This window comes from Acipenser ruthenus, chromosome 29, assembly GCF_902713425.1.
Source record: "Acipenser ruthenus chromosome 29, fAciRut3.2 maternal haplotype, whole genome shotgun sequence".
NCBI lineage: Eukaryota > Metazoa > Chordata > Actinopteri > Acipenseriformes > Acipenseridae > Acipenser > Acipenser ruthenus.
This window is the reverse complement of record NC_081217.1, coordinates 5,901,306-5,922,808: the sequence shown is the minus strand read 5'-3', so window position 1 is coordinate 5,922,808 and position 21,503 is coordinate 5,901,306. Positions and strand designations below refer to the sequence as shown.

The window sequence follows — 21,503 nt, the reverse complement described above, 5'->3', positions numbered from 1 at the left end:
CCACAGGATAAAAAGGGTCCCAGGTGCTACATTTGGGTTCGCGGGGTCTCTTGGCCAGGACGCCTGTAAAAAAGGCAGAAATTCACATGTTCAAAAGGAAGTATGACCTGCTCTGTGAGTGGGTATTTCATCACCCTGGGAGGATTTTCTTTTTTCGTGCTACCTGTGTACTTTTAAACTGAAATGATTCCTAATTTGATCATTTCTGTTGGTATGAGTAGAAGGCCAGTGTTTGCCTAGCTTCTTAGAACTGGCCTTGCAATTTGAATTCTGGATTTCTTAGACCCCGTGATCCAGGCTTAATACTGTTACTGACAGTAGCTGCCTGTTTTAAATTGTCAGGGTTGGCTATTAAGTCTTCACATCATAAAGGGAGCTTTGACTGCAAATGTTTCTGTGATCACAATAGTTCTACACCAAGGTACAGCACCAGTAATTACTGTACATCTTTCTTTGTGTGAATTGAATGCTGTTTTACGAAGCCAGTGTCTGTGTTCCACCCTGCTGTACTTACTCAATATGCTATGCTGACCATTGAAGCACCTTCAGGCATAGCAACTGTGAACCAAGCTCTGCCTTCTCGAAGTCTGAAGGCTTTCTTAAAATCCCACTACAGAAGATAGCTAGTTTTCTGGGAAGGTGTTTTAAAGGGTTTGCGTTGTATTGTTTTGTGCCCTTTGCAATGTGTCCGTCTCGCTGGAATGATAATCAGGTGGTCAGAACACAGTATAAGGGTCATCACCCTACCATCTCTGATTTACACCAAACCTGGTTCTTGGGGTTGTTTCAGAAAACAAGCTAAAATTTTACATTTTTAGATTGATCAGGTAAAGGGGTCAAAGGTTATAGAGAGGTCAAAATGTGGTTGATGGGGACCCCCCTTAACATTAGCCATCCTTGTACTCCAAAGCGGTTTGTGCTTCAGACTTGTGGGAGGTGTCATTTTATTGGAAATCGCACTGCAAATCTGTAAGAAAACAAAAGGAAGTTACACCTTAACAAAATGTTTTATATATACAGTGTATGTGTGTGCATATATATATATATATATATATATATATATATATATATATATATATATATATATATATATATATATATATATATATAATTAATAAATAAATATATTTTTTGGTCAAAGGTCAAAAACTTTTTCTGCTACGGTACATGGCTTTTTTCTTTTAACACTGTGTACCCCCAGCCAGGTGCATTTTCTCAAGTGACCTTAAAAGTAGTACTTTTAGTTTCAGCAGTACCATGGACAGTTGAGATTCACCAATACAATTCTGAATTAACTTCATGCATCTGTAGTTCCATTTGCTGTATGTTGTGTACAAAGAAAAGGTGTGTTTTGTCCAAGTAGACATTGGAAATGCATGGGATTTATTTGATCTAACAAGCCATCAGGGTCTGAATAACTTTTAGAAACATGACCTGAAGTGTGCCAGCCCTGCAGCAAATGCTGCTGTCACATCCCGGATCTGGAGCTGCCATGTTTTATTACTTACAATTGTATCAGACAGGATTTAAAAAAAAAACAAAAAAAACAGAAATAGACTTTTGTTTGGTAAGACTCTGTGTCTTAATGATTTAGTTTAACAGAGACCGTATCTTAGCTGACACCCTGTTAATGTACTTACTACATGTAATACACACGTTAAGTTAGCACTGTTTTTCATATTTTGTTTGGCTTGACCTATCTATTGCCTTTCTTTCATACTGTAGATTGAAAATTAGGGTATGTGTCTTATATTTGGTGAGCTTAGGAGACCTATGTTATTGATTAGCTTAGAAGGACTTTGGGTTTGCTACACTGGGTGTTCCAACACAAGAGTGAAAACTTGGTGTTTCTCAACTTGGATCCTTTGGGATCCACTACAGTCTAGGAGTTCTATTTGGATTCTAAAAAAATATATATTGATGTTAATCTCCTATAGGCTGGTTTAACAGACCCTGATCAGCACTGACTTTGAAATGCCGAATGTTGCCTTAGGAAAGATACAGTAGTCCAAGATTACTGCTAATCAGCATCTGTAAAACCAGCCACATGTGTAATACTGTTTTTTATGGACACTGGTAAGTAGATTTAAAATCCATATTTAGTTACCAGTTGAAACAAAACCCTGGGCTGTTAGTCCGTCATTCCCCCTCCATAAGGACTCCAGTTGAGAGCCAGTATTTTATATTGTTTAAATCAAAGAGGTGCAACACTTCCTTTAACACACATCCTTGACTTGGCTGCTATCAATACGCTGCCTGGAGCTGCTGTTTTAAATATATTTGCTTTTTTATTGCAGAACCTGCAGGAGGAGAACCCGCCAGATTGTCAAATGAATAACAGGAAGGAAGACATGGAGATCACGTCTCACTACCGACAGCTCCTGCGGGAGCTGAACGAGCAGCGGCAGCACGGCATCCTGTGCGACGTGTGCATCATCGTGGAGGGCAAGATCTTCAAAGCCCACAAGAACGTGCTGCTGGGGAGCAGCCGATACTTCAAGACCCTCTACTGCCAGGTTAAGAAGACCTCCGAGCAGGCCACTGTCACACACTTGGACATTGTCACAGCGCAGGGCTTCAAAACCATCTTGGACTTCATGTATTCCGCCCACTTGGCGCTGACCAGCAAAAACGTCATCGAGGTTATGTCAGCGGCAAGCTACCTGCAGATGACCGACATCGTCCAGGCGTGTCACAACTTCATCAAAGCTGCCCTCGACATCAGTATCCGCTCGGAGTTGTCGGACGAGCTGGTTGATTTCGAGATGAACGCGGCCACCGGGGGAAACAGTAATGCGGAAGCGTTGGCGTCAATGATGTCAGGCAGGAGTACCTCTCCTTGGCTGGCACGGAGAACCAGCCCTGCCAATTCCTCCGGCGATTCGGCCATTGCCAGCTGCCACGAAGGAGGGAGCACGTACGGTAAAGAGGACCAGGAGCCCAAAAACGACAGCCACGATGACATTTCTTCACAGTCGTTGTGGTCCAGTGAATTCCGACCTGTACAGGTCAAAGAGGAGCAGGTATCCCCCTCGAACTACAGGAAAGAGGGATCTACTTCTGCACAGAACACTTTAGGGGAGCAGGGCAGCGGTGAGAGGTGGCAGCCATCTGGGTCCGGGCGCAGGAAGAACCGGAAAAATAAGGACACAGTGCGTCACATCACACAGCAAGTGGAAGACGACAGCAGGGCCAGCTCACCCATGCCATCCATCCTCTCCGTCTCTGGCTGGACCTACAACAGCCAGGATATTCCAGGTAAGAAACAGGGTTCTCATCTCCCTAACTGCTCTTACAGTGGTTAAATACTATGCAAATGAGCCCATTGCCTGAATTTCTATGGAATGTAACGTTTCATTACAACTGGTTATTTGTGGGATATTGTGGCAGTCTCTGGCTCATTTTGTTGTTGGTATAAAACGTGGCCCATGAAGAACTGTATGAGCATCTCTGTTGTACATGATGTTTAATTACACTATTGCACTGTTGCATCTATTCTAGAGCTGTGTTTTAACACACTGCTCTTCTGTGAGGACAAAGGTGCGGTTATTAAAGAGTATGCGAGAGGCTTTCTGTACAGTAGATAGAACATGAATGGTCATGTCCATTTCCAGTTTCTCAGGCACAACTCTGTTGATCTGTGTGGAAAAACTCTAAATAGTGCACAATGTCTGTCTTAACGATTCTGCCTCACTGCCCATATCTTTTTGATAACCTCATGTGAGAAGAACAAAAGCAAAACTATCGAGGTCACTTTTTTCTGAAACAAAGCAAATTCAAACCATGGGGAAACAGTAACTTAATTCCTAAAACAGTTTTATAAAAAAACCTTGATATTTTCTTTTTGGATGGGATATAAAGTTAATCCAGTATTTGGATATTGACATTCCTAAAAAAAAAAAAAGATAATACCCCACTTTATTCTATCAATATTTAAGTACATTAAGATTATGGTCATGCGATAACTTTATCGCCCCATCTTTATAATAAATATTTGATTACTGTGTATGACGCTGTGTGGTCTGGTGGTTAAAGAAAAGGGCTGGTAATCAGGAGGTCCCCAGTTCAAATCCCGACTCACTCACTGTGTGACCTTGAGCAAATCACTTATCCTCCTTGTGCTTTCAGGTGAGACGTTGTTGTAAGTGACTCTACAGCTGATGCATAGTTCACACACCCTAGTCTCTGCAAGTCACCTTGGATAAAGGCGTCTGCTAAATAAACAAATAATAATAATTATCAGCTTTTCAGCACTTTGGAGTAAAAGTAAGCCTGGTTCCTATAACAGATTTAATTATGGAGCAGGTCTTGGAGAGCAGCACTCTAAGGGAGTTTGCCAGAAGTTCAAAAAAGGAAGATTAAACGCTTATTAACCTCTGTGCGTAAAAGACTCTTATACACTGCATTTCCTGTGCATCACTGTTCGATATTCAAGCAATCTGAAAAATGACCTGCGTCTGTTATGAACTACCCAGGGGAAATCAATAGAATAATCTCTTAACAACTCTAACCTGTACCGATGAAGAAAAGGATTAATATCACAAAGAAATGACTGCACAAGTGGAAGAGTTTTAACAGGATGCAGTGCCTCTGTATTCCTACCACATTTTAGCACCAACAGCAACCGTGACATTCCAGTTCTCCGCTTCAGTTTCAGTGGGCCACACGGTCACATGACCTGATTTAGAAGTGTACGGTTTCTAGGTCTTACAAAGTTCACAGTGTAAAAATCCCAAGTGCTACTACTGTAAGTCAAAACAGGTGTTTGGTCAAGTGGTCAGTGTTTAATCTTACAGCTATTACAGGGCAGAATGACTTCCAAAAACGATATATATAATGAAGTGGGTCTTTTGTAGAAGTAAAGGTGATGTTTTTTGTGGTTTCTGACGACGTTTTGAAAACTGGTTGAGCCTTTTGAGTGCACTGTGCTTGCGCCTGTCACCCACATGTACATTTTCAGGAAGTTCTTCCTCAGATACGAGACTCAGGGGAAACCCACCAAAGCTTGTGTCTGGTTAGGTGGGGGATTTTATTTTCCAAATGAGACCGACCCACTGTTGTACATTACCATGTTTTTTAAGATTGGTATCTCACACAATATAGACCTTTGTTTATCTAAAGTAGTCATTTTTGCACTGGGTTTTTCCATTTTCACATGGTCATAGTTTCAACCCAAGAACCAAATGTTGAAATTTCCGGTCCAATCTTCTTGTGTCAAGAATATGAATGATATAGGACACTTAAAACCCTGTAGTTTTTACAACAAACCCATTACATTTGCTGTATCCTGTGTTGTCTGTGTTGCAACAATATATTTTTCAACATAATCCTGATTTCATTCGATATTTTATTTTTCACACATCATGGGTAGTAAATCAGCTGGGGGAAAGCGTTCTTCTCTTGGGTGTTTTAGTATATCTAGACCATGCTCCCTTCTGGAAAAATGCCTGTGGGAACAGAAAACCAGCGTTGTTGCAGGAGAAAGCGTTATCTGGAAACTCCAGTGTTTTGGATTATGTATTTGTCTCTACAGCGAACCCTGCTGGCCATATTCGCACGTTAATTTATGGAAAAAAAGTGAACAAAATGTTCTGTCAAATATAGTTTTAAGTGCTATGAAAGGCACCACTTTATTGAACTTTTTCCTATTTTTTTTCACTTTAAGGCGTTCAGAGTGAATTCTCAGCTGTCCAAAGGTTAAAGCTTGAAATAATGAATTTAAGCCCCCTTTCACCCCACTCCTTTTAATATTCCAGTTAAACATCCCTGTAGTATTTGCACTTCATTAAACTTAAAATAGGTTGAACATTTAAAATACCGAGAACACATTTCAACCCTAGGCCCTCTCTCGCCCCTTTTCCGGTTTAATATTCCTATTTTATATACTCCCACTCCAATAAAACTAAAATAGATTTCATATTTAAAACGGAGAAGAATTTTAACCCTTTTCAGCCCTCAAAAGTTTGAATTGGTTTCATCTCCTATAATTTTTTATGTCTTCATACTGTAGCCTACACTGTTCTGTATCTTTCAACGGAAACAGAAAGAAGTATTGTTGGAACAAACTCATTTTAACCCCAGGAACCCTGCAGCCCTCCTCTGTGTAAACGCATTGAATAGATTTCTGTTCTTGCTAAATTCGTCACTTTGGATTGCGCTGATTTTTTTCCACTTCTCTTCGGTCTTATTTTCTTTTTTTCCCAGTGTGTCTCCAGCGTGGTTTAACTGCCACCTTTCCAGACTCCTTGTTTTTTTTTTGGATACGAATTATGATGGCCAGATTTTTTTCTCTTGACACCAACCTGCCAACTTAAGAAACGGTAGTTCTGTAATTAATGTCCGCAGTAATACTTCATACCTTTCAAATGAATATGACCGCACCTCCCAGACATGCTTAATTCCCCTAAAGTTTGAATTGTAGAAGATCACAGAAACAGATTTAAAAATAAACAGAACGGACATGAAGTCTTTTTGGGGGAAACCACAGATACAGGTGTAAATAAGTTACAGCTCTGTGCTGTGATGGTTCATTATTTGCTATATTAAGCTGAGACCCAGTGAGATGCAACACCTCTTCTACAGGATGTCCTGTTGGCACATTTTTTATGTTTAAAGGTTGAACGGGAGGAAACGTCAGAGGGAGGTAAGAGAGTGGGTGACTGATCTGTTCTCTATTTTGATACTAAGGGGTATTCTTATATTCTGGCATAGGTTGCTATTAGTTATGTTTCATTCTCTATTAAAAGTTTAAGCTGTATAATTATAGTGTTCAGTGCTCTTCACGTCTTACCTGATGTTGTAAACCTTAGTTAATAAATTAAATAAGTTATTTATCGAGACAAAGTGTTACTGTTATTTTAGTTATTTGACCTAAACAGGTTTTGTTGTGAAACTGTAAAAGTACACAAATCCCACAGATTGCTGATTTTGTGTTTTGAAGTCACCTTTTAAAAATGGTGAGCCTGGATCAGCTTCATGAAGATTGTTCCCATTGAAATGAGACACTTATTGATACAGTCTGTGGGTCTGTCACAGGATTCTGAACAGCATCTTTGAAGATACAGTACAGATTTGTTTCTTAATACTCAAGTATTCATTATTTGATAAATACTTACAAAAGACCCATAGTGAGACCTTCACATAACAGAATGCTCCAGATCAAAGCCATACGTGTTTCATACATGCACAATTATATTTAAAAACAAAATGAGAACTGTGTTCAGTATCACTGTACCAGTTGTTACATAACTGAAGAGCTCAAAGGAAGAAATACTAATAGTACAGTGGTGACTGTAGAGAAACTTGACACAAATGTACTGTAGGATTTTGACCATACATGACCTGTGGCAAGTGTTTGTGTTTGCTTGTTTTGTTGCCCCCCACCCTCCTCTGTGCTGTAAGTCTGCTCGGTTTAAATAAAAGACAATGAAGAGTCTTTGGGTATTTGGATGAGCGTTTGCTCTGACAGGATGCAAAGGTCTCCAGCCCCTGGGTGTGTCAGGCTTGCCTAGTCAGAGCATTCTGCTGAATGAGACCTCCTGCTATAGGGCAGATCTCACTCCCACTGACAAGTCCCTCAAGCCTGGTAAAGAAACGGCAAAGAGAACAAATAAAAAAGAAATCCCCCTGAAGTCTTGATGACGGTTGTTCCAGGAAGCTGGGAAGGATAAAATCTTTTTTTTTGATTGTTGCATATTTATAAATTCTCATTATATTCCTTGTAAAAGTGATATAAATTACAATGGTACAATAGTAAATATATAAATAAATACATACATACATATATAGCTGTTACTGTCAAATCAAAAGCTAGCCACAACTTAATGAAAAAAAGAACACGCTTGAAAACATGTTAGAATATATACATCGTAATATACATGCTGGGGGGTTACGTGTTAAGGCCAGGATTTCTTAAACTGATGTGTAGTAAATCAGTGAAATATGGTAGAGCATTGTTCTCCGTCCCTTCCACATATTTAGGGTTGCTAAAGCACCCCACAGGGTCCTGAAATCGGACCCAGACGATCTTTGCTTTAGGTGGTCAGAATAGTGTTCCTTTAAGTGAGAAAGGACAGCAGTCTGTTTCCAGTTTTGATTGTCCAGCCTGCGATAGCTGGAGCCAGTGTCTGTGGGGTGATGGATTCCTGTCTGCTCTTTACCACCTCCAGAATTCATTCTTCCAGAGGTTCAAATCCGCTTATTCCACATTCCGCTGGCTTACTGAGGAACACTGCCCAGCCGCTTCCTTTGCTACCAAATTATCCGTTTGCCTTTTTGTAGACTTGATCACTAGCTTTGTCTAAAACAGCAGATTTGTCTTTTTTTTATTATTATTTATTTATTTAATTTGTATGCCACTTTCATGCTTTCATTTAAACTTTTAGTTATTGGCCCGTTATTTTATTTATTTGAGTTTTGAGTTCATTTTATTTAATAATTAAAAAAAGACAACTTAATTTGACCTCAAACAGTGAACAATTGACACATTTTTGCAAATGATTATTTAATTTTTTTGCAATGTATAAAATGCTTCTCAGCAAATACATGCGCATGTTTTAACATACAAGTGGCATGAGTTTAGCTGGAACCTAAAGTGACATTCCTGAAACCTAAATTAATATATGACTGTGACATGAACTGTCCAGTAGCTGTGGGCTTGTTTGGTAAATTACAAAGGTTTCTGTGATTTAATCATATAAAATTAATTTCAACACCATTAATTACGGCTTCTCTGGCAATAAAAAATCACTCAAGTGGGAACAAATCAACAGCACTATTTAAGTATTTATTTTTTATGATTACTTTATTTAAAAAGACAATTTAAAACCACTTGACTTTTTTTTTCTTCTTAATGTGATTTAGAATAAATATATGTGTTTGAAATGCCATTTCCCCCCCCCCCCCCCCCCCCCAGTCTTGAGCTGCCATACCCAATTACAGTACTGTTGATGTGATTTGAGAGTTTTGCTGTTAAGAGATTTGAAGGTTGTGTGTCAGAATGCCAATGATTCAGTGGGCTAGCACCCAGCAGTACTGAAGCTGTTCATTTGAAAGCCAACATGCAGATACAGTTAACCTGTAGGATGTGAACCCACGCCAATTCAGTGCAGCAGTATGAGAGGTGTTTTTTTTTTTAACTTTTAGCACAGCTCTGAAACCAGTTTTGACCATCGAGTTTCTTATTTGGTTTGTGGCAAATTCGTTTTCGAATGCTGCCTGTTTCCACTACAGTGCATTCCCCAGTGCTTTTTTTTCTATGATTTTATCGACTACCACCTGTAATAAAAAATACACCATGAAACCAAAATACACCTTCACCAGCTATATCTAATATATAATCACAATGTACGGTTGGGTTGCAGAAATTGGAGAGTTAGCTGGTGCTGCTGCTTTTTTTTTTTTTTAATTCAATGTATAAAAACACATTGTTGCGTGCTGTTTAAACCCACTTTTTTTTGCGACTACTCCCAGGATTTAAAGTGGTTCCACCCTCCCTCAGCCTGCTTTTAGCACAAAGCCCTGCGTGTTTGTTTCCCTTCCCCACCCTGCATTCCTTTTTCCCCAGGCACTCCACTGAAGCTGGAGCGCTCCCCCTCCCTCTCGCTCTCGCTCTCCCTCTCCCTGCACTGCTGAGCTGCATTCACTCCCCAGATTACCTCGAGCTTGGCAGTCCTCCCCCCTTCTTTTAGCCTCGCGGGGCTGTTTGATTTATTCCCCCCCCCCCACCTCCCTGATGGAGAATATGACCCGGTTAGTCCCTACAAACACACACAGAAATAACAACCTTTCCTTTCCTTTCCACCCTCCCTTTTTACCCTGCATTTTTTTCATTCCCCTCTCCCACACTACTTTTAAATTGCCTCCTGAATTCTTGAGCTCTTTTCTTTATGAATGTTTGACTCCCCCTTTCTTTTGAAAATTACTTTTTGCCCTTTCAAGTCTTCTATGTGGAAGACGCAAGAAGCCAAAGTATTATTTATTTACTTTAGCTGATATAACAGCACCAGCACAAATTATGGCAACAACAAATTATTTACAGCAAGACTAGGGGTGGGGATTGTATTGCCTGTTTTTTACTTACTAAATATTTTGGTAGTAAGTGGATCATAGTGTCTCTGCATTGGTAGTAAATGGATCATATTTGGGATATTTTTAAAGAGGAGACGATTTTCTATTCAGGGATATCAAGATATTTAGTGAACAAGTAGTCTGAGTGAAGTTATCTGGTAACAAACTCCCCATCCCCAGTTGTACTGCTTTCCTAGAAAGAGGAGAACATTCCAGGGTACGATTCTACTTGTGAGATGTCTTGCTCATTCATATATTTAGCATATTTTTTAAAGAGGAGGCGATTATCTATTCAGAGATACCAGGGTGTTTAGTAAGTAACGGGTCTGAGACAAAATGGATAAATACAATCCCCCACCCCTAGTCTTTTAGCTGTGGTTGGCATAATGAATCAATTCCTGGAAGGAAGACTGATTTTAAAAGTGTTAATGCTTGTCATTGCCCACCGTGACCGGGAGTTCCCAGGGGGCGGCGCACAATTGGCAGAGCGCCGCCCGGGTAGGGAGGGCTTAGGTTGGCAGGGCAATCCATGGTTCACCGTGCACCAGCGACTCCTGTGGCTGATAGGGCGCCTGTGGGTATGCAGTGGAGATCCATTCAGATCTGTGTTGTCCTCCGACACTTTTTCTTCATTCAACCCACTTGTCTCAGTAAAAGGTAAAATGCATCATATGCAATGGGAGTCCTTTTCCCATCCCTGTATACAATCCTGTGTTCAAATTGCTTTTACCCTCCAATTCCATCCTCTTGCTCTTGTTCTTGCTTATCCCCTGAATAGATACAGTAATTAACCCATTTTCAAAAGATTGTAAGAAGTAATACCAGACAATCCCTCCCAGTTCAGTGGTAACCTGAATGTTCTCCATGTAAAGTGAAATATGTTTCTGTGTATCTGTCTCGGCAGTCAACATTGCAGAAATACATTTGTGTGCGATACTTCCGGGGAGTGCAGGACCAGCACTGGTGACTGCTTGGGAACTGCAGAATTGGTGAGAGTGAGAAGATAGTAAATGGGATAGTTTTGTGTTTTAGCTCTGGAGGGCGAGTCTCCTATCCAGGTGTGCAGGAAAGCTCTGTTGAGGTATTGCCTATTAAGAGACAAGCAGCACACAAGACCGTGTCCTTGAGGATTTAAGGTGTGACAGTATTTCAATAGTTGGCAAAACAATTGCAGCACAGCTTGAAGAGTCTACAGCGCACATTTAGAATCGTTACGATGAAGAAATATTTAGATTCCAGGACTGGCTCTTCATTAAATGGAACGGAGTGTGTTAGTGTGTTTTTAAAGTGCAGTTGTAGTTGTTTTCTCTTCATATGACCCTAAAAGGTATCTGTTTGTATTGGTGCCGGTATGATTGAGATACACCTGCATAGTTTTAATAGAATGCAAAGTAAATAAACCCTTTTGGAGAATACTGTGGTGAGTCTTTTGGAATCGAGGACTGTTTTTCATGCTGCGTTCTATAATTAAGGGATTGTTTGTCTAGCAACAAAGAACCTGTTCCCAAAGTGTGTGTTAATAAGTAAGGCTGGTATGTGGGGGAGGAAATTCACTAGAGCAAGACCAGGAGACCCCAAAGCACAGCTGAACAATGGCGGTGTTGAGTTTCAGTCGGGGAGGGGTCGCCTGAAGCTGAAGGAGGAGTGCCCCAAGAGGTGACGACCTCCCCCATACATCCTCATAACTGAGCTGTTCCACCAGAAACCTACCAGGGCCGTGTTCACATTGTACCAGGAAAAACAAGCTGCAAAAATGTGCAGTGATCGTATAGATTTACTTTTAAGACAGATTATTCCTTGCACAGCTTGCGCTGTGATTTAGCATTTCAGGTATCAATAGACATCACTGTAGTACAGAACCGAGGACCACTTTGTGCAATACTGTAGTACATCATCATCAATTTAATATACAGATTATGTACTTCAGTGTGTTTGTTTATGGCCTTTGTTACATACTGAGAAACAAAGTTTCAGTCATTTCAAAAGGGTGTTTTTTTAGCACAAATGATCCTGCCAGGGGTTGCTTGCTGCCATGGAAACCATATTAAATGGAGATTCAATTTGGAAGAGTACATCATATTTATTTGGACCTGTTTTTAGTTCTGGTATTGGTGAAGCAGTGCAATGTTTTTTTTAGTGACTGGGATGGGGTGAGGGGGCAATACAGTAAATTGAAAGCATTATATTCTAGTATCAGTGGGGTTACTGATTGGTTTGTTTCTAAATCTATTCTATTGATTGGCACTGCGACTCCAAGTGCAGTGTGTGTGTGTGTGAGTGAGGGTTGCTATTTTAATGAATGTCTTAACCCCGTGCCCCGGACCCAAATCCAGCTCCCCCAGCTTAATTAACTTTATCATTTGTCTGTGTCGTCTATAACGCATAACCCCTTCCAGCTGTTCATTTAAGTGGGGCCTCCCTTTTTTTGGAGGAGAGTACAATGAATGATAGTGTTTGAAACCTGGAGTAAATCGAAGGAGCATAGTCTGCAACAGATACTGTGTTCATGTGACAAATCACCTGCAAATGTAAGACCATTTTACACGAGCCCTGAAAACAATACACATCTACTGGATAGAACAGTCCACATCTCCTGTGTTTTAGAATGTCATTTGTTGGGTTAACAGGTTTATTTTGATACCCGAGATGCCTCTTTACAGTAGTATGGTATAATTATTCCAGATAACAAGTATTTTGAATGACTAAACATGATTTTACTGCTTGTGGTGGTATCTGTATGTAGTTTTATATTCCTGTTCTTGTACGGTCTGTGTGTTTTTTTTAAATGTTATAAGTATATGCAAATGTAGTCAACACACAACCTCTGCCTACTCTGGTGCCTGATACATTCTTCTTCGCCTAGCGTACTTTAGCCCACAGACTTTACCATAAACGGTACCTTCGTAATTTGCATTGCCCTGACCTTGTGGGTTACAAAAGCCTTGCTGTTAAATAGAGCGAGAGTTAATGTCTATTACGCCTAGCCTCCACACCTTCACTCTTCAATTTCATTTCTTGTGCTTTTAAGAGTGGAGGCAGTTCTGCACATGATGGTTTCCAATGCCACGGTCTGCAGCATCCAGTACAGTGAACAGAATAAATACAGGTTCGCTAAAAACTATATTCGGCTCTTCACCCCGGCACAAAGAAAAACACGTTGGGGCACTGCTGAACTGTACATGATGAGCTTCGCACGCCTGTACACGAAGAAGAACAGAGAAAGCACACCACGGTCAGAGAGCTTCAAAGAGCCTGTCTTTTCATTCAGAGAGTACAATATGATCTTTCAATGTACAACATGTAAAATCAGGACTCCTGCTCTATACAGTACATGGACTGCTCTGTGTCTGGAAAGTGCTTTTTCTTCATACGTCGTTACATTGTTATTGTGGTTGCTGCTGTGCTTCTGGTAATCATTCAACCTGACTGGAAGTCTCCAACAGTCAGTTTGTCCCACGAGACCTGTGGTAAGCAGCCCCTTTATTCTTAGTCTAGAGAAAACAATGACCATCCTCCTAGCTACTCTATAAATAATCTCCTTCTATGGCTACATTTCCATCAACAGGTCACTTTGCCGTGTCCAGTTTTGAGAGTGCCCACGATTGGTTTAATGTAATAGGAGTGGGATAGACGAGTATGTACAATAATCCCTCCTTGCTCCATTTGAACCTTCCAGATGAAAAACACAAACTGAAAAAGTCACACTGCTGTCATATTGAAATATTTCCTTCTAAAGGTGTGAGTCGGAATTTCACTGCATCTACGTCTGTCTACTGAGAAATTATTGCAGATGCATTTAAAAGCAGAACACATTCATTTGTTTTTAGTACGGACAACTAATTGTGGAAACAGCAAATTATTTACTGTATATTTTGCATATTTATTGAGAACTACCAAGGTGTTTAGTAAATAAAGGGTCTGTGTGTAGGAAAATGGCCAATAAAATACCTTGGTATCCCTGAATAGATAATCCTCTTTAAAATATTTTAATTAAGCAAGACATCTCAGTTTGTTACCGGATAACCTCAGTCAGAATATTTGGTCACTCAATATCTTGGAATCCCAGAGTAGAAAATTGTCTCCTTTTTTTAAAAATATGCTAAGGATTTTAATGAGCAGTCTGTCTCACTAGGTCAGTACAATCACCGCCCCTAGTCTTGCTGCAAATCATTTGTTGGTACTGCATTTATATGTTTGTATGTATGTAGAAATGCTATATATATATATATATATATATATATATCTCCTCTCATTTGCATTGTACTGGTATGCAAATGTGTGCACATTTACATGTACAGAGAACTGCGCTGTCGCTTGGAGAGACGAGAAGCAGGGATGTTCAGATGCCTCTCCGGTGCTTGTTTCTGGGTCATCAAGTGCTCAGCGCAACGGTGCAGACGGGACTAATACTCCCACCCCTCCGTTCCTCCTTACTGCAGACATTGCTTGATTTGTTTTCCATTAGACCCGACAACGTTTCCAGCATGTGGCCAGCTTCCCCCAATTTAGATCCAATTTGAATTGATGCTGTTGCTCGATGAGGCATCAGTTAAAGGGAATTGCTTTACTTTCTCTGTGGGCAATGTTCCCCCAAACAGACAAAGTACATCCATTGGCCTTGATCGCTGTGAACAGTGGGTGTGTTAAACAGATCCAGTGGGGTTGTTGGGTAGTATTGCTACCATACAAAGGTTTGGAACCTGCAGCTTTCTGCCTTACTGAAATTGATAATAGTTTCAATAGCTGTAAGAGTGGTTTTACCTTAATACACTGTAGGTGATATTTTCTTGTGTTACAGTATTGTGTGGATAGCATGTATACACTATTAAAAAATATCCAGAATTTCATTGCACAGGATAAGGGATGCAAACACAGTAGTGTATTACAGTAGTTTGGGATTGGGGTAATCGTGGCTAATGAAAATTGTGACCCAACAATTGAAACAAAGAAAGGCACTCCACGTGTATGTACTTGGAAGGTGGTTTGTTGTGGTCCTGTACATATAGCAAGAACGAAATAAAGTTCAAATCTCGTTCCACTTTAAACGTTAAAATTGCAGAATCTATCCAAAAACTTTGGCAAACCAAGGTTTAACTTCAGTGTATTACAGAAACATTTTGACAAGTATACCAAGATGTTCCAGTTCTGTACCACACTTGGGTTATAACAACTAGTAACCGGTGAGGGCTTGATAAAACTGTCTAAATTTCCCACACACTTGCAAAATAATTTCAAGGTCTTCCATTCCTCTACTGCTGTGAATGGGGGTGGGGGGAGGTAAGGAAGTTCCTGAAAACGAGGATCTGTCCTGGCTTTATATCTGCAGATTTAAACTAGAGTTATGTTGCCTTCGTTAACAGCTTGTTTGTTTGTTTTTCTTTGCAGGTGCTGACGTAATGGAGCCCAACAGCTCAGACAGCCGGGGAGACCGGTTAGATTTCTTCATGAAGCAGGAGGAGGCCCTGGCTGGAGAGGCCAACTACCTGTCCCAGTCTCTGGGCTCGGAGAAGGAAGAGTCGTTGAGCCAGGGGACCTCCGTGGCTAACCTGCGCGCAGCCCTCATGAGCAAAAACAGCCTGTTATCTCTCAGAGCAGAGATGCTTGGAGAAGACAATCCATTGCTTTTTGAGTACTTTCCCAAAGGCACACACTCTTTGTCTCGTAAGTTATCCTTCTGTTTTTGTAACTCTTTATTGTTTGCGGTTTAAATATGATAAGGCTTGAATTTAATGAGTGTTGTCTAGAATGCATGCCTATGCTGCAGCACAATTGCATGTGGAGAGGGGAGGAGGGGGGGTTAAGGGTTAGTCCAAAAAATGTGGTCAGGTGGTTAATTGTGTCATGTTTAATATTAATTCTAAGCTTTCTATAATATATATCTTTAATGATTTTTTTTTTTTTTTGTAGATCAGACAGCTTTTGTTTTGTATATTACATTAATTGTAACCTGTCATTAATCTGCTGGTAAAATTTATAGCACCCTGAGACACTTTAGTATACATTTGACATTATGATTGATGACTATTATGTTGGCTAATAAACCCTTCTCGCTTAGGTTAGTACAAAGTGTGTAAGGCATGCAGATCTGTAATGGAGTGTCGAAATACTCTTGCTAACTGTTGGTACATTATCTCACTCTGAGATGGTGTGTAGGCGTTTGTCCCTCCATTTCTTTATCACTGAAATGGCTGGTTACCAAAACTTCACTAACTCATTGGTAATCTGCTAGAATGTAATTTAATTCATGCCCTGAGGAGAAAAAAAGAAAGATTAATGTTTTAAAAGTTGGTTACATGTGCGCTGAGTGGCTGCTGTTGTGTGTGTGCGTGCGTGTGTGTGTGTGTGTGTGTGTGTGTGTGTGTGTGTTTTTGTTTTTTTTTGTATTATGTTGAATGCATCTGTTAAGAAGGACTCTGGTGGAGTACAGTACAGGTTAGATTTGTCGGTTTACCCCAAAGCTTTCCTACTGAAATCCCTGTGATTGTCCAGAGTCAGATTACACAGATGATTGCCATTTCCAGCCTGCTTAGATCTGATACAAATTTAATTAATAAAATATACCAGGTTTCTTTCAGAAACAAATAGCTGAGATTCTTAAGTTTGAATTACCCAAGGAAAAAATAAATACAAATGTACTTAATAAAATACAGTTGGAGAAACTAACTCTAGCAGTAGTATTGCTGGTATTTACTGTACCATAACCCTATAGTTGAGACACTCCTTGGTGTGCACATTGTAGTTGCTTCTATATTTGGACTGACACTACCAAGGGGAGCCATTGTTCGGCTTGGACCCTGTGAAACAAAAGAGTGGAGTGGGGAGTGGGGGTGCACAGCAGCAGATGGAGCTGTCAGATTAAAAAAAAAGCCTTAATGTTTGATTCCCTCCACCTTAATCTCGCTGTGCTGACACCTCCTGATCTGCATACAGCACGGAGGGGTAGCCCAGTTATAGGTGCATCACTTACAACCTTTAAAACACTCGATCATAAGAGATGCAGGGCAAGATATATATTTTTTTAATCTGCAGACAAATGCCAGTGTATTACATATGGAGGAGGACATTTTGCTGGTATTTGCCCTTATGGGAAGATGCAAGTTGTACTAAAAATAAACCGACAAACATCCAATGCTTGCGTTTCTTTTTAGCAGGTTACTAATGCAGTGCCGGTACGGCATTCAAGCATCTCCTAATCGCCCTTCAAAATGAAAAGTTTTCGAAAGATTAGCCCTCGTTAGGAGGATTTGAAAGCTTTGGAGTACTACTGTAATTCTCTGTTGCCACGTTTGCTCTTGGCATATAAAAGCTTTGATTTGCTACAGGGTGGTAGTGTGTGTGCGCGCACAGGCACTTGTCTCGATCTCTGTATAATTTAAGGTGGATTAAAGCTGGGGGTAGCATTAGCTGATTTGATTGACTGCTCGGCAGCCACGGGCTTACACTCCCAACTCTGCCTGGTTGTTAATGCCTGGTGCCAGGATGCTGTAGCAGACACGTCTTTAATTCAGGGGCTTTATTTACAGCGCCTCCATGCTCGGATTCTGAAATAGGTGAACATTTTAAACTATTTAAAATAAATAACACATGCACATACAGTTCTTTAGGGAAACACACAGGTTTGTGAAACGTGTTTATTTTGGAAGTCTTGCTGAAAGTCATCAGCCACATATTGGAGCAACTATTTATAGTGTAGGGTGCTGAGCAATGAAATGTAAATGGTGTGCAGTAGTGCCTTTTTTATTTCTCTCAGTAGCTGTATTCTATAATTAGGGCTTCTGATTTTTGGTTTTAACCAATAAAAACAGATAAAACACCCCTGATACCAAAAAAAAAAAAATGAAATCAGTGTATAACTAATAAACACCAGAAAGTACCGGAAAAACTTTGCAAATGGTTAATCAATTCACGTTGACCTCCCCTTTCCCATTAAAAAATAAAACCTGCAACTACTGCTACTGCTAATACCAGAAAAAAATACATTTCCCAGAGCAGCTGGGCAATGTCCCGCCTTCCTGACATTGATTCGTTCTGAATACTTTAACCCCACCCCCAACTACTGAGTGACAGGACTTTCCTACATTTCTATTGGAGACTCCACTTGCGAGATTTAAAATGAGATTACAATCAGGAAGGGAGGCTTGTTAGCGGGATTTAACGCTGTATTACAGTTAAGATACAGAATTGCAAATTGTTGCGAAATGTAAAAAAATGCCTACACACAAAAACCCCAGAAGAATGTGACCAGTAGGGTTTCGTTGTGGAAGACAGCAAGGGAAAGCAGGTACAACTTAAGTGTGCAAGTACTGTCGAGTTACATACATATTTTGACAGAAAGAAATGCCCAGAACTCGAAAATAGCTCAAAATAAGCACCGAAAAATAAAATGAATAAACACAGAAAAACAGAAGCCCTATGTGTAATTCACTTAAATATCTCTGACTGTAGAATTTGTATGTGACGGTATCTGTGCTTTGATTCTGCAATATTTTTACACCATTCAAACCAAGCCAACATTGAACAGTGGATCACCATAGCCATTGTTTGAGCTACAGTAGAATATTAATATTTAATATTATATATTGAGTTAGGGAGGTAGAAAAAAATGATATATATATATATATATATATATATATATATATATATATATATATATATCTATATATATATATATATCAGCAAGAGCCAATCAAGTCCCGCAAAAGTTGCCAAAAGGCTTCTAGCTTCACAGTGTTTTTAAAGTCAGAGTACAGCATCCGCAGACATGTCTCGCCCTGTTTGGGGCTCATCAATGTACTTGACTATTGAACAGCTCAGGAGAGTAAATAAAAAAAAAAAAAAGTAAGTAGCTGTCGAGTTAAGGTGGGAGAAAGCAGCAACTGTAGAATTATGGTTAATGAAATTTGTATATCCTATTGCCCATAATCCTATAGTTGCTGCTTCAGTGCTTGGAAAATCTGGCCTACGGTTGGTTAAAACCTCATCATAGGAGCAAAAATAGATTTAACTATTGCCCTCACACCACCGGGCAATAGTCTCGGTCTGTCATGTGATTGGTTCACATCACAGTCCCGCCCCTTTTCAAAGAAATGTCCTCCACTTCCACTCCTAAACAACAAGATAAAAATGGCTGAATGAAAAAAACTGCTCAACGGCGATTCTGTGACAGAAAATGAATTACAAAACATACTACAAGAGAGAGAGAAAGAGAGAGAGAGAACTTGCGGTATAAACTTAAAAAAAATTTCTGTTATTTATTTCTGTTATTTAGTTATTTACTTATGCTGTATCCGCTATATTTAAACAAAATACTGTAAAGCCATAAATATTTTGACCAAAATATTTGGCGAATCACACTCATAAAACCTGTTTTGCAGAAATGTTGCTAATAAAAGGCTCACAAATATTTATGGATTTACAGTAGATAAAGTCATATTTACTATCCAACCTTGCTTCTCTTATTATTTTGACTCTTCAGACTCTGCAAATAGTGGAAAATTATTGACCCGAGGAAAGACTATTGTTACCTCCAGGGTGCAATTATAGCCCCTTGTCTTCCCTCGAGTCAATAATTTTCCACTGTAGCCCTCCTCTCCGGTCCATATTTACCATCTATCTATCTATATCTAGAGATAGATAGATAGATATAGATCTAGATATTATACTTTTTTTTTTTTCTTCAAACCCTTCATTAAGGAGTTCTTTCCTGGATCAATGACTGCAGTTTGTTTTTGGTTCTATTTTTTTATTTTATTTATTGTTCAAATACGATTACTGCTAATAACAATCTCTGCTCTTTGTGTAGTGTAATAGTGCAGCCCTTGTGATACTGAACGACTGCAGCCTTTCTGGTGGACACTGTGTGCAACTCGACTGATTTTACTCCCTCTCTCGTGGGTGGAAGAAAAAAACAAACCGCGCGCACACACACACACACACACACACACACAGACAGAGTGAACCATGCAGTACAGTGTTAACTGCCTCTCGATGCCTCTTTTGCCCCTCTTGTTATGTGGAAATCGCCAGCTGGTGCTAGTTTACGTGGGTGAGACTCGTTTCATGTGTTCCTCAGGGCCTGGCTCCTCCAACAACTCCTTGAATCCTCGTCCAAGGGACACATTTGATAGCAAACAAGGGCCTACCTCTCCTACTCTGCCCCTGCACACCTCTGCATGCGGGCCCTCGACTTCCCTTGGTCCCCTCAGTCTGCTCTCTGGGGATCTTATACCAGATACACTGCCAAGGGAGGAGGCCGCTGACTCGTCACCCCTGCAGGTAAGAAACTATTCATAACAAAGTTACAGGTTCAGAGTAGATAGTAGCAATGGCTCGTCAAGAATAATATTTTTCAGTGCTTGTAGAGGTCTTTTTTTTTTAAACTTAGAAGGTTGTTTATTTGCATTTCTCTAAAATCATTAACCATGGTTATATGTCTGTGGAATGTCCATATTTCCCATTAAAATAGTTTTTTCCTCGCTCTGTCACTATACGAACATTGCGTTAAAAAAAGGCCCTTTCACCATTTTTGAACCCTTTGAATCATTTCAGCAGCCTCAGAGTGATACAGGACCATTTTTGCTAAGAATTGGCACACCAGTAAAATATATATTGGACAGCACCTACCTGAACTCTAATGTTTGACAAATGCAGTCTACTATAATTTCATTTCCTTTGTATCTAAAGGGTACTCCTTCAATAGAAATACCGTTTAGTTGCACTGGTTCACCCCCAGAAGTCTTGTTATCTCTGCAGATAGGCACCATCTGTTTGTTGGTCAAGAGAGCAGTCTTGGGGGATGGGGAGGGAGAGCTAGGGACAGCAGGGCTTCAGTCCTGCACCTATAACAGGAGAGCTGGAGAAGAACAAACAGCCATGTTAAAAATAACTGCACCCACTTGCCTGCCCACAGATTGGCAAACATTGAATATTCACTGCTCAGTTGAGACGTCAAGAATGTTACTTTTTAATTTTCTAAAACGTTGTTCTCCTGTTCTGCGAGATGAAAAAAAACTCTTTTTAACAGCAATGTTTGAATTGAAGATCCTGTTCTATTGTAAAGAGGATTTGATTTAACTTATAAGTAATTCTCATTAGTTCTTTATTTATGTCAAAGGAACAAAATGTATTTAAACTGCCAGGGAATTTGCATCTTATCCCTCTGAATGTATCGCAGTAGAAGTGAATTATGTGATCAGATTTTTAAAATGAACATTACATTTACATGAAAATGTACCTAGTTTTAAGTGTAACCTGTTGAATATTTTTGTTAATCTTCTCCCCGTACATTTACAGGTCAAGATGCGTGATGAAGATGATATGCAGGATTACGATACAGGTACAAAAATATGTAATCAGCAGCATATTCCCTTTACAAGATATATTACGTAATATTTAATACATGAAATTTTTGAGTTTTTCGATCGACTTCCTCTTGT

General features: G+C 39.8%; 1 protein-coding gene across 3 annotated transcripts in view; it reads left to right on the top strand.

Annotated features, from left to right (window-relative positions):
* LOC117432314 (zinc finger and BTB domain-containing protein 46-like) overlaps positions 1-21,503 on the top strand; it is a 41,643-nt gene that overhangs the window by 10,351 nt on the left and 9,789 nt on the right. For 2 of the 3 annotated variants that reach the window (XM_034054045.3, XM_034054055.3), the window contains 4 exons: positions 2,298-3,258; positions 15,454-15,729; positions 20,141-20,343; positions 21,361-21,403. In XM_034054045.3, coding sequence (XP_033909936.2) covers positions 2,331-3,258; positions 15,454-15,729; positions 20,141-20,343; positions 21,361-21,403 — 1,450 coding nt within the window. In that variant the 5' untranslated portion in view covers positions 2,298-2,330. The remainder of the gene's footprint in view (positions 1-2,297; positions 3,259-15,453; positions 15,730-20,140; positions 20,344-21,360; positions 21,404-21,503) is intronic. The other variant, XM_034054065.3, reaches the window with a different exon arrangement.